Consider the following 14,245-nt stretch of genomic DNA (forward strand, 5'->3'; position numbering starts at 1 on the left):
TTATTAACTCCAACCCAATAACAAATAAATAAATTCATTTCACAAGTTTAAAAACAACCATTTAACTAAGTTTACGTAAATTAATTAACATTGTGGAACACAAATGGTTTTACATATTATAAATATAATATTACAATTTACAATATTAAAATATAGAAGAAACATATTGGGAGGAATAATAACTATTCAGATGTGATTCCAAAATTAACAAAACTCCAACAAATAATAAAAAATACATATCAATTACATATTATAAATAAATAGAATATAATTTAAAATCAAACATGTACGTTTATAGCGAGAAAAAAGTAAACCAACAACATTAAGATACTATTACTACGTATGGAGACGACACCGCCTACATCACTTATGTTCCGCTCAACATAGGTTAAATGGCCTCACTGCACTCAGTCGTTTGCTCGCTAAATGTCACGCTCATTTTTTGTTTGTTTTAAAGTGAAACTCATCAAATATACCTTCGTGCGTGTTACGATATTGCACAAATAATACGATACATATAGATAAGTTTGTCGGCGTGAAAAGGAATTGGTAAAGTACACGATGTGACACTGGATGGAGCTAGTGTCGCGTACCGATGGAACGCCAGGGCCGAAAAAGCAACATTGGTACTGGAATATCAAGTCAGCAGCAGTCGCAACCAATTTCAAGTGATATGGAAAGTTTTCATGCGAGCGATGCGTGGATTGGTTAATGGTGGAGTGCAAAATCAAACGACGCTCATGAAATACGACCCCGATGACCCCGAAGTGGATATCGAGAGTTGGTGTAGAATAAATGAGGTGTTGGTAAAACATAAAGATACTAAAGGTACCGACCTACTATTAAGTCTGACGCAAGCACTCCGTTGCCGAGCTGCTACTTGCCTTGCAAAAATGCATCCCGATTGTATAACATGGGAAAATGTGAAAGAACATTTCATTGCTAGGTTTTCAAAACCTTTGCTCATACAAGATAACTTTGAACGTGTTATAACATTTAAAATGAATGACAAAGAGACGGCTGCAGGTGCTTGTATATGCCTTTGGCACTTTATCGAGTCAATACCCAAGTCAAATATGACCATAGAGGTTATCACGGGATTTTGCTATATTATCATTTATCACGTCTGGATAATAATACAAAGAGGGAATTGAATTCCAATAATATTAACAATAAATCCGAATTATGTCGGGCACTGCGGGTTGTATCCTTGAACAGACATGTTGATGATGTGAACACAGTCACTGAAAATAAACGCCAACGCTATATAATCCATCGCAATGCAAGTTTTGTTGGTTTTTGCCATCGTTGTCGAGAACAGGGGCATAAATCCTTTAATTGTAATAAATCGCAAAGTTCACAGACATTGAAGCCTCGTTCTGAAGAAAAACGTCTTGTCACCTGCTATTCCTGTGGATCGCCTGGTCATCTAGCAAATGCCTGCCCTGCTAAAAATTCATCTTTGGTGACAACAAAAGAAGTCAAGCTGTGTGGTAGTTCTGGTGAGCTGCAAGTTGCGGGTATGATTATTCATTTTCTTTTTGAATCTGGGTCTGAATGTTCACTCATTAAAGTTTTGCAAGCCAGCAGGGCTTGTAGATGGTATTAAATTTAATGAATTAAGTTTCTCAAATAGGTATTGAAAATACAAAAATTATATGTAAGGAACAATAAACTATGAGATTTTTTTTCATATTGTAGATGACAAATATTTAACTGAACCAATTATCTTGGGCCGTGTTATTATTAACATGGGTGTCCAGTTAGAAATCAATTCAGAGGGTGTCACTATTTTAAAACAGCTTTGTACAAAAGCTAGTCAATTAAATAATATCATGTCTCAAATAGATACAGATTTAGTTGGTACTAATAAAGAACGCCTATATACTATACTAAGTAAATTCGCCGATAGTTTCGTTGAAGGTACGCCGACGATACGAGCTAAAACGGTTGAAATGAAAATAGAATTACTTGATCCGAATAAAACTGTCCAAAGACGTTAGACCCTATAGGTTATCACTTATCACCGACTGAAAGAGATATATTGAAGTAAAAAATCTCTGAATTATTGGAAGCTGGAATAATTCGTGAGAGTAACTCCCCGTTTGCTAGTCCGATATTACTTGTAAGAAAGAAGGATGGTGGAAATCGAATGGTAGTAGATTACCGGGAATTAAATGCAAATACTCGCGCAGATAATTATCCTCTTCCTCGTATTAGTGACCAGATTGATAGACTATATGGCGCGAATTTCTTCACTTTCCTTGATATGACTTCTAGTTTTCATTCTATAAGCATAGAACCGCTGTCAGTAGAGCGTACAGCCTTTGTTACACCAAATTGTCAGTTTGAATACCTGGCCATGCCTTTTGGCTTAAAAAATTCTCCATCGGTATTCCAGCGAGGTATTCAAGCTGCACTGAGAAACTGTACCCTCAGATTGATTATTCAGCAGTTAGAGACGTTGTTGTGAATCCATCAATAAGCAAGGACGATAAAATTGATGATGGTGATACTGTATCCCTATTCCCTATATAGAATTTGCGATGAGGATAGCGACGGTGAAGGTTCGACAGCTACTCGTTTTGCTGATCACATTGATGATGATGATTTGGTTAATGTGTGGAGAATATGTGATGATCAAGGTAATTTGCTACAGTAGTTTCTAAAGTTTGAAGCTAGCTGGGCATAGAGTAGTGGGAGAGTTATTACAGCGATAGCCTCGTGTTCGGGACTAGGTGGAATATTTTTCGTTTTACGCTTTCAATGATACTTAATGACTTATCGGGCTGCAGTATTCTCATGAGTAACTGCAATCTTCTACAGTGCCTCATACTATAGGTATGGTGGCTTTAAGAGGTTTCGCAGGAATTGAATGGGTGCTGCTGAAGTATTCCTTAATGAGAGTGTTTTTTCTAATATGTGGTCCTTTTCAGATGAGTAACGACTAGGCATATGCTTGGACTCGTACGTAAGACGATTAACCCCCGAGGCCGGGCGTCTGTCGGAAGGCCGTGTCAGCGTGAAAAGGAATTGGCAAAGTACGCGATGTGACACTGGATGGAGCTAGTGCCGCGTACCGACGGAACGCCGGGACCGAAAAAGGGGCGTGAAAAAGAACTGTGACTTGTCACTGTGACTTGTTTTTGCCCATTGTCCTTTTGAATAATAATTTTGTAAAGGATTTGCTATTAAGAGTTATTAAGAGTCGATGACATCACTTAATCTATGACCGACAAGCCGCCCCGCGCCGCCGATTTTGGCGCACAGATTTTGTTCGTCGTGTCTCCTCTATACGTAGTAATAATAGCTCAATGATCAACTAAGCCCGTATAAAACAACCTGAATCTAAAACAACATCTAGTTACTAAGTATAAACATATACAATGAAATCAATGCATAATTACATTACTATAAAAAATCAATAACAGGAATCTAGTTATTAAACTTTCATATTATATTTTTAATATAATCTATGTTGAAAAAATAACTAGCTGAAATAAAAAATTAAGTACGTACGTCATATTATGTACAAGCAAGATGTGAAGCATGTATAGGAAACTATTATTTACGACTTTTTTATTTACTTTTCTCGCTTATTTGGTTTCATAATACAATTATAATATGTATTGTGCTCTTATTAATTTAATTTATATTCAACTATTATTTATAAAATCTTTGATAGCGAGGTATTGTCATTGTTAATACAAAAGTTCTGTATTCCACTATTAATATTAAAAAATATAAAGAAAATTCTATTATAATTTCCTATAATTTTAAAAAACATATCGTGTGTGCCGAGCACACGTGTCAGAAGTGAAACTTCTTTGGCAAGATTCAAAGATACCAAAATCGTCACCTTGCTCAATGGCGTGACGGTATACCATGACGCGACCTTGAAATTTTACTCTCAACGCGCCTAAATAACTTTCACTTCAAAATAAGTACTCAAGTTTAGAGCTTTTCGCTAACGTATATTATATGCTTGAAATGTCATTCTGTCAGTTTAACATAATAATAAAAAAAAAATTAAATTCTATTAAAAAATATTTTTGTGTGCATAGTACAAGTCAAATATTAGACGGAAAAGTTCATTCTGTCTACTTCATAATTCGTTTTTTAAACAATGTTCACGATTACAAACTAATGGAAAAGGGTCTAAATTATTATTATATAGTTTACCATTCGTCTGCACTGTTATTGTGTACCTAAAAAGGAAAAGGTGGTTAAAATAACTATATTCTATACTATATAATTCTCATGATTGATTACGTGTAAGTTGATTCGATTTTTTTAGGTCTCCTTTTATTAGGTGTGATTAAATAACTGTTATAATAGTAGATATATTATTATAGACTAGTTTTCCGCCCGCGGCTTCGCTCGCTCAGTCAAAGCCGCATAGTACCCGTTCCCGTGGGATTTCCGAGATAAAACCTACCCTATGTCCCAGGGTAAAAAGTAGCCTATGTCCTTTCTCGGGTATCAAAATATATCTATACGAAATTTCACGCAAATTGGTTCAGTAGTTAAGGCGTGATTGAGTAACAGAGAGAGTTACTTTCGCATTTAAAATATTACTAGCTTTCCGCCCGCGGCATCACCCGCGCATTCAAAGAAAAACCCGCATAGTTCCCGTTCCCGTGGAATTTCCGGGATAAAACCTATCCTATGTCCTTTCTCGGGTATCAGAATATCTCTATACCAAATTTTATGCGTGATTGAGTAACAGACGGACAGACAGAGTTACTTTCGCATTTATAATATTAATAATATAATAATATTAAGTATGGATATATTTATTAAGGATATAAATACTTACAAAATAGACTAGGAACTTTCATTGACCATAGTAAAGTGTGACTGCATTTGATTTTCACAAATTCAGAACCATCAAAGGTATTTGATGTACTCACTAGAACTCCATATTTTAACGGTTGATTATCTAAAAGGACAAAATAAATAATAAGTTAACATTAATTACATGGAAAATAAAGTTTTATCAATAAAACACGATTATTGATAAAACTTTATTTGTATGGTGAATACATTTTATCTTGTTTGAATATTTATAAACAATCAGTAAAGCCAAAAAAAAACTTTTTTCCCCGACAAGACGAAAGACGCAATTTAGAATCCCACATTAAGATCGAAATTATTGTACTCTATAAAAAAATCTCATTTCATTTCAATGCTATAAAATTAAATATATTTAAAAAATCTTACTCAAATTCCACTTCAATCCACTAGTCGTCACAAATTCACAGCTTTCCCCAATCGGCACCAAAGAACACCAAGATCGTTTATTATTTCTAGAATCTTCTGGAACAAATATCACATGGTCTCCCGGTGACAGGAGCCAGGATATTGTATCGTCTGACATTATATATACTTTGGTGTTTGGGTTCAGTAGCTCTCGATCTCTGACGAGGAAAAGTGTTTGTATGTTGCCTAGGATTTGGTCTATGCGGCCTGAGTTTTGGCCAATGGCTATTACATGATCCATCTGAAATGTAGAAATTTGGATGGAAATATGATTTGTCACCGAATTATTATTTTTTTTGATAGGGTTGGACTGGTACTTGGGAGCAAAATTTAAACCATTTAGCTTGATTCAGTTAATTTTTTACGTATTTTTACAAATAGTTGCTTGAAAAACAAATTATGCGATTTTTAAAAGAGCCAAATTAGAACAGTGATTTTGACAGTATCTGTAATTTTTACGAAATAGTTTTCTCAATGAAGTGTATTCTTACCTCTGTCTCATTTTGTTTGCAATAATTATTCAATTCTATCAATGCTTTCGTAAAGTCTGTGTCGTTTTGATCTGGCGTGTGTAAAGCCTGTAATTTAATTAATCATTACTTGAACTATGTTTGCATAAAGATTTTTTGACAAAATGTGTAGTTTTTTTTACATATTTTTTTAAGATATTGTACTGCAAATCTTTAAAATATATTTTTTCCTTAACAAAAATAAAAGTTCAATGTAAAACTAATTTGCATATTTTAAAGTTACCAACTATCATAATAATGTTAATATCACCTTACAACCTTTCTTTTTATACTCCTGCAGTAGATCTGTGGTAATGGAGTCAAAATCTCCAGTTATCATGTCTGGCAACTGCATCGTTTTCTGCTCTTCCAAGGAAAGATTTTTCAAGAATTTGTTCCAATGTGTTGTACCACCATCTACCGTCATTCTAAGTGCAGCTGAAAATTAATAACTTTTATTTCTTAATGTTCTTTCACTATTGAGTAATAGTGAAAGTACCTACATTAAATCAAAGTCATAAAAAATGCCAAATACAAAATTGCTCTTCTACTTGAATAAATAAATATTTAAGTTGACAAGTTTCTCATATTATATTAATTATTAAATTAAAATCTTAATATATATAAATCTCGTGTCACAATGTTTGTCCTCAATAGACTCCTAAACCACTTAACCGATTATAATAAAATTCGCACACCATATGCAGTTCGATCCAACTTGAGAGATAGGATAGTTTAAACATGTAGATACCACGGGCGAAGCCGGGGCGGACCACTAGTAGCTATATAATAAACTTACCACCATTCCAAAAGCCCATAACAAAGTCTCGACTCTGTGACACGGGCCGATTTAACACTAAAACTGCATATTTAGTGTTTTTCCTCTTCTCAATGTCCAGTATATGTGAAATATCCCATTGCCAACACTTGACAACGTTACACATTTGTTTGCACGATACATGCTGTACAGAAAACGTATGGTGTAATTTTTTTACCTACAAATATTTGAAATAAAGGACCTTTTTTTCAAGGCAACATTTATTTTTAATTGAATATTATTTAAGATTTGTGAGGTAAGGAATAATCAAAATCACACAAACATGTAGTACAGTAGTATGAACAAAATTATAAAAACAGTTTATATACCTCAATATATTTAATGAATGAATGAATGAATGAAAACGCTTTATTGTACACCATTACAAACAGGAAAAAAACATACAGAAGAGCGACATGTACAAATGGCGGCCTTATGGCTTTAGTAGCCATCTCGGTATCAGGCAACCAAACACAAGATAAAAAACAAAAAATTATGACAGAGGGTGGTGGTTAAGCTGTATTAGATTAATAATTAAAAAACAAAAATTCAAACCACATTATACAACCCCAATATAGGTATTGTTTCCCATGTAGAGGAAAAAAATGATTGGAATCTTAATATAATTATAATAATGCGATATTCTTACGCAATATTTAGCTTACCTTTTGTACAAGTCCATTTGTAGTCATTTTGCTATCTTCAATTTGAAATTATAAGTTAAGATTTAAGAAAAAATATGTTCTTTCGCCTCTAGTTACTGAGAATTTATCATGCGCTATTGTGCAGTCATAACCTTGACTTTTGATGCACTGCAATCAATGAAATGTTTATAAATATTAAATAGTAAATTTAAATATACTATCAGTGTAAGAATTTATTTATTTTACGACGAAGATACAAATATTATTTCACCTTGCGAAATTTTGACAGAAATTTGAAATTTCGCGAATAAAATTTGACTTTGAGAACTTTTAATTTTTTTTTTCGTTTGTAACGTCAGTGAGCAAAGTCTTTCTGACAGTGCAAGGTGTGAAGTAGGTTTCTGTGAGTACCTAGTTTTCATGGTATAGAATATTATATATTTAGATTGCATGGTTTCGTAAGGTTTTACAACGTTAGAATATTTGCTTTACTACCATTGAGATATACATATGGAGACGACACCGCCTACATCACTTATGTTCCGCTCAACATACGCCATATGGCGTAACTGCACGCTCATTTTTTATTTGTTTTAAAGTGAAACGCATCAAATATTATGCCTTCGTGTGTGTTACGATTGTGGTTACGATATTGCACAAATAATACAGAAAAGTGCAAAGGAATAACTTTCATCGGTAAGTACCTAACTAGATAATAATTTTTAAAACTAAGTTAGAGCAAAAAATGAACCACAGATTTTGTTCGTGGTGTCTCCTCCATACGTAGTAAGATTATCTCAATGTTTAATACACTCTGAATAAAAAAAAAGTAAATATATGAATGTTTCTTCGTATATTCTCAAAACTTTTGAGACTTCTCTTATTTAAAACTACTTATAGTTTTGAAGGGAAATTTCTTTATCGCGGGAGGGAAAAAAAATTGATCAAAAGATGATCCTGATGTAGCGTTTTGCAAATTAGTGACAAGATTAACTTCATTGAACGATCATGTGTTATCACAAAAACATAAGAAGCATAGGTATGGTCGGGTATAGCGGCCAGTCATCGGTAAGTACTTCAATAATCGTAAAAGTTTTTAAAGTGAAACTTTTATTACATCGTCTCAAACTTTTTGGTCTGTGTAGCGCATGTCGCGTGACGCACGATACGTACGATAAATTATCGTACAAATACGATAATTTTTAGTTAAATGTCTATAGTGTGAAAAAAAATTTTCACTATTACCGTGGTTTCATAAAACCACACAACATTTTTTTTTCCAAATTATTATTATTATTACTTTAATAAGTTTCAAAATACTTACTAATATGAAACAATTATTTCAGGTAAATTTTTTTTAAGAAATCGCCATTGGAAGAGGAAGTAAAAAAAGCAGAACTTAATATTTGTGCTATGCTGATGGAACACAATTTACCGTGAAGCAAATGTTGATACATTTTGATACATTTATGTATTTAGTTAATTAATAAAGAATTTTTTTTTTAATAACATACTTTTTTTTATTCATACCCGCCTCCAATCTCCATGGCATATTATTGGCATTTTCAGGAGTGGATTGTGGCAGATTTTTTGCCAGCGTCCGGCAGATTTGCCATTTTTGAAATGGTCACCCTGATTCTGTGTCTGTAGCACAGAATACATAATAGTAGCTAAACGCTATCTGTAGCACTAAGCACAGTGAAAAATAAATTCTTTGAATGAACAGAGAAAGCGCGGGAAACTTCGAAGTTGGAGGGAGTGTTTCTAAAGCTGATTTAATTTTAATTATTTTTTTTTGTAGTCAGAGGTGTTTATTTTGTAAATATTACTTGTATTTATTATATATATTTGTAAATTCATATAGTTTTGTGGTGTATATTGGTAAGTTTTCTTGTAGATATATTTTTAGTATGTAAGAACCCTCGCGGGAGTTTCGGGCGGGAATATGAACGACCCTCCCGATCCTTTTTCAGAGGATTCAGATTTACGCTCTGGTCCTCTTGTGGCAAGTTATGTCACATTGGAATCAAACAATGAAAGTATACTATTAGATCCGGAACTAAATAGAAAAAGGCGGCGTAAAAAAATTATGAATGATAGCGATACAAATATTAATTCTAGTAATGATTCTTCTTCCTTTATATCAAATAATAATGTAGCAGAAACATCAAACTCAGTTCCACCTAATCCTACAGATCATAATATCCGTGCCAATTATATCCAAACAGATGGATATCCATATATTATAGTTCATGTGCAGAGAATAGAAGGCTCTGAGGGAGATGGCTCCACATTGCACCCTATCACATTTGGAAATTTCTTAAAGAAAAATAAAATTCAAAATATTGTTCCTGGCAGTGTTAAGAGAATAGGGAGAAATAGATGTTCTGTTGCGTTTTCAACCTTTTACGATGCCAATGCATTTTTAAATAATAGCAATCTAAATACATTTAAACTAAAAGCTAAAATCCCAACATTTCACATTACAAGAATGGGTTTAGTTAGGGGTGTTCCGAGTGACTGGTCTCCTGAGGAAGTTATAGATAATATATCTGTGCCTTCTGGCTGTGGTAAAATTATTAAAATTAGGCGAATCAATTTTAAAGTAAACATTGATGGATCCAATGTTTGGAAGCCATCCCAATCTGTCATTTTAACCTTCGATGGTCAAGTCCTACCCCAAAAAATATACATGTGTTATAATGCATTACCAGTTGATTTGTATATTTTCCCAACAATTCAATGTTTTAACTGTTGCCGATATGGCCATACAAAAAACATCTGTAGATCGAAACCTCGTTGTTATAAATGTGGTCTAGATCATTCAGGTGAGACATGCACTGTTGAGGAAGATTGCGCACAGTGTATTACATGTTCTGGCTTTCACTACGCTACGAATAAAGTCTGTCCAGAATTTAATAGACAAAGGAACATTAAAATTTCAATGGCTCAGCAGAATATATCATATGCTGAAGCAAGTAAATTACATCCACAAATTTCTAAATCTTTTACAGACATATTACAGTCAACCCCAACTGTACATCTCACATCAAATAAAACAAATTCATTACATGCTGGCACTCAGAGGTCATCATATAAAAAGACAGTAGCTTTAAAACCACGATCTCCACCTAAAACAAGTGTGGGATATGATAGAGCTTCGCATGAAGCCCTCATAAAGGAATATCAGATCCCAGCTCCTGATAATGGTTGCGCAATTCAGCCTAGTAGTGACCAGTCTCCTAATAATGTCATATTAGATTTATTATCAACTTTAATAGAAGCTTTACATCAAAACAATATCTTAAAACCGTCCAACGTTGCTCAGTTAAACAATGTGCTCAAAAATTTCGGTAATAATAATGGATTCAAATATAATTCAGTGGAACTGTAGAAGTGTTATCCCTAAAAAAACGGAACTAATACATCTTATAAATAAATATAAACCTTTGGCAATTGCCTTAAATGAAACATGGTTAAAACCAAATTCATTTTTTCGCATTCCTGGATATCACTGTTTACGTGATGACAGGAGTGATGGATATGGTGGGGTTGCTATTTTATTAAAAAATTCATTGCTATACAAAAAAATAATTTTTTTCAACAATAATCAGTCTTGTAATATAAACGTTGTGGGAGCCGTTGTTGACAAAATTTCCGTTGTGTCAATTTACATACCCCATCCAACTTCTGAAGCTTTAAATGATTTAAGACAGGTATTGAATTCACTACATGGTCAAGTGCTTGTGTTAGGGGATTTTAATTCACACCATCAAGTATGGGGCAGTAGTATTACTAATACCAATGGAGAATTATTATTGGAGTTAATTGATAAATTCAATTTATGTTTATTGAATACAGGTGAACCGACTCGACGGACACATATTAATGAAAATATTAGTGCAGTAGATTTATCAATGTGCTCGGCAAATTTAGCTTCAAAAATATCGTGGAAGCCTTTAGTGTCTACTTTTGGAAGCGACCACTTTCCAATTTTGTTAAATCTTCCTAATAAAAATAATAAGCATTGTAATAAAAGATCACCACGCTGTAAATATAATTTAAAAAATGTAGACTGGGATATTTATCGAAATCGCATAGAAAACGAGGTTAAGGAGCTGTCTGAAGTCAAAGAGGGGAAAGAAACAGAATGTTCAAACAATTTTGCAAAAATTATTTTAAAAGTAGCTGATGAAATTTTTCCTACAAAACCAACGAAAACTTCAATACTACCTTTTCCCCCTTGGTGAGATAAGGAATGTTCAGAGGCTATCAAGAAAAGGAAATCCATAGAGAAAGTATATAACAAAGACATGTCAGAAGAAAATTTGGATATTTTAAACGCGATTATAAAAGATACCCAAATTCTTCTTAAAAAGAAAAAAAGGGAAGGATGGAAATCATTTTGTGCCTCTCTTTCTCCCAATTCTAATCCTAGCGAAGTATGGAACTCTATAAGACGCTTCAGGTCAGTTTATAGAGATCAACAATTTATAGTTCCAGAATCGTTAGCTGAAGAATTTATAGATACAATAGCACCACCTTCAGTCCCATCACAGTTAGATTACTTCCCCATTTTAAAATCTGTTCAAATGGATCATAACTATGCAATACTATCAACACCATTCACATTATATGAATTAAAGGGTACTTTGTCTGGAGTGAACGATTCTGCACCGGGTTTAGACGGAATACCTTACTCCTTCCTCACGCACCTCGGCGATTCTGCCTTGGAATATTATCTAAACCTTATTAACGTTGTTTTGCTGACAGGAAATATACCACCTCAATGGATGGAGCAGGAAGTGATACCTGTGTTAAAACCTAACAAAAACCCAGAGGAAGCATCCTCCTACAGACCTATCGTTTTATCATCAGTATTAGCCAAAATAGCCGAACATTTAGTTAAAAACCGTATAGAGTGGTATATTGAACATCATAACTCATTATCAAAAACACAGTTTGGTTTTCGGAAAGGTAAAAGTACTATGGACAACATAAGTATTTTAACAACGGATATTCGTATTGCTTTTTCTGATAACCAACATGTCATTGCTGTTTTCCTTGATATTAATTCTGCGTATGATAATGTTAATATACAAATTCTAAAGAATAAATTGATCAAATTATAGATCCCCGAAATACTAATTAACTTTATAATTGTAATAGCCACTGAGAGAAAATTAAATTTAAAGTTAAATTATTCTGACTCAACATTATCGCGAACTGTACATAAAGGACTTCCTCAAGGATCCGTCCTCAGCCCATTATTGTATAACATATATACAAGCGATTTAGAAGATATATTTTTTGATTCTGTTAACATATTACAATACGCTGATGACGTTGTAATATATATTGCAAATGATAATTTAATTTCAGCTTGTAGCTCGATAAACAATAACTTGCATGTATTAGGCGAATGGCTTGATATTAACTCACTCGATATATCGGTTTCCAAAAGTTCTGTTGTAGTTTTTTCTAGACAACGGTCGTCACCGACCGTAAATATCGTGTATAAAAATAATACCTTACCTCAACACGATCAGACTAAATTTTTAGGCGTTATATTGGATTATAGGCTCACAGGCACTCCTCACATAAATTACGTGATAATAAAGTGCGAAAAATATTTAAATATGTTAAGGTGCCTCTCGGGGGTGTGGTGGGGAGCTCACCCATTTTGTTTGAAGCTTGTTTATAATGCCATTATAAGAAGTACTATGGACTACGGGATGTTTCTCTTAGACGGTGGAAATGTTACAGCCTTTAAAAAGTTAGATCTTATTCAATCGAAAGCGTTACGAATAATAACAGGTGCCATGAAATCTAGCCCAATCAATGCGCTTCAAATAGAATGTTGTGAGCCTCCGCTATCCCTTCGGAGGCAATATTTATCAGATAGATATGTATTTCGTCTATTTCAATTCTCTAGACATCCCTTGTTCAATAGATTAGAAAAATTATATTGCAAAATTCTAACATGCAGGTATTGGGACCATAAAATGTTACCATGTCTGATTCAAAGTTATCACAGAATCAAATCTATACCTTCCCCGATTCATCGGTCTTCGGCGTTGCCGCTATTTAGTAATAATTTCAAATCTCTTCTTATATCCCCAGATATAGTTTATAATATAGGCATAACGAAACATGATTCATATGCTTATATAGAATTTAAAAATGCACTGAATTGTAAAGAATGGGAAAAACATAATCACATTTATACTGACGCATCAAAATCATCACCTCAGAGTTGTGTAGGAGTTGGAGTGTTTCACCAGCAGTTCAACATTTATGTAAAAAATAAACTTCCGCCAGAATCGTCAGTTTTTACTGGAGAATGCTTAGGTATACTTAAGGCCGTAGAGTATGTAATCTTAATGAAACTGCCAAAAACAATTATATTTACAGATTCCAAGAGTGCCTTGCAAAGTCTTCACAAATTTTCATTTCTTAATAAACCATTTTACCCCATTATTTTTGATATCAAAAGTAAATTATTAGAATGTTCATTCAAAGGTTATGCTGTTACATTTGCTTGGATACCAAGTCACAGTGGTATCCAAGGAAATGAAAAAGCTGATGAGTTGGCAAGGTCTGCTGTGCGATGTGGAGACATGTTTCCCTATCAGAGTTATTGCCATGACTTGGTCAGTTTGCCTAAAATTTACTTGCACGAGTCTTGGGAAAATCTCTGGAAACAAAGTACATTATATAAAGGAAAGCAATATTATAAGTTACAAGAAGTCGTTACCACTAAACCTTGGTTCAATAAAGTTACAGGCTGTAAGCTTGTAACCTCTATTATTATAAGAATGCGTCTTGGTCATACATGTTGCCCAGCTCATCTTGCGAGACTGGGTATTTTAAATAGTGCCATCTGTGAATGTGGAACTGATGTAGGAGATATAGATCACATATTTTTTGCATGCCCCTTACTTGACCACTCTTCGTTTATATCCAACTTGATATCCCTTCGTATCCCATTTCCAACTCGTATGTTATGTTTA

The 14,245-nt window shown here is 33.7% G+C and overlaps 1 protein-coding gene across 1 annotated transcript; it reads right to left on the reverse strand.

Annotated features, from left to right (window-relative positions):
* Positions 1-13: 13 nt before the first annotated feature.
* LOC123693427 (thiamin pyrophosphokinase 1) lies at positions 14-7,441 on the reverse strand. Its single transcript, XM_045638517.1, has 7 exons — positions 7,254-7,441; positions 6,571-6,733; positions 6,043-6,209; positions 5,754-5,840; positions 5,224-5,503; positions 4,820-4,942; positions 14-4,208 (listed from the first exon to the last, which is right to left on the reverse strand). The coding sequence occupies exons 1-7, from the start codon at positions 7,278-7,280 to the stop codon at positions 4,198-4,200; spliced, it is 858 nt and encodes a 285-aa protein (XP_045494473.1). The 5' UTR covers positions 7,281-7,441; the 3' UTR covers positions 14-4,197.
* Positions 7,442-14,245: the final 6,804 nt, after the last annotated feature.

This window comes from Colias croceus, chromosome 7 (assembly GCF_905220415.1).
Source record: "Colias croceus chromosome 7, ilColCroc2.1".
Lineage (NCBI taxonomy): Eukaryota > Metazoa > Arthropoda > Insecta > Lepidoptera > Pieridae > Colias > Colias croceus.

What these genes read in the sequence shown, in the direction of transcription:
- LOC123693427 (XM_045638517.1), bottom strand. Translation starts at nt 7,280, where the DNA reads ATGACTACAAATGGACTTGTACAAAAG. An exon ending in TATGGGCTTTTGGAATGGTG is followed by an intron (nt 6,210 to 6,570) that starts GTAAGTTTATTA and finishes ATTAATTTTCAG; the next exon opens with CTGCACTTAGAATGACGGTA. An exon ending in ATAAAAAGAAAGGTTGTAAG is followed by an intron (nt 5,841 to 6,042) that starts GTGATATTAACA and finishes ATTAAATTACAG; the next exon opens with GCTTTACACACGCCAGATCA.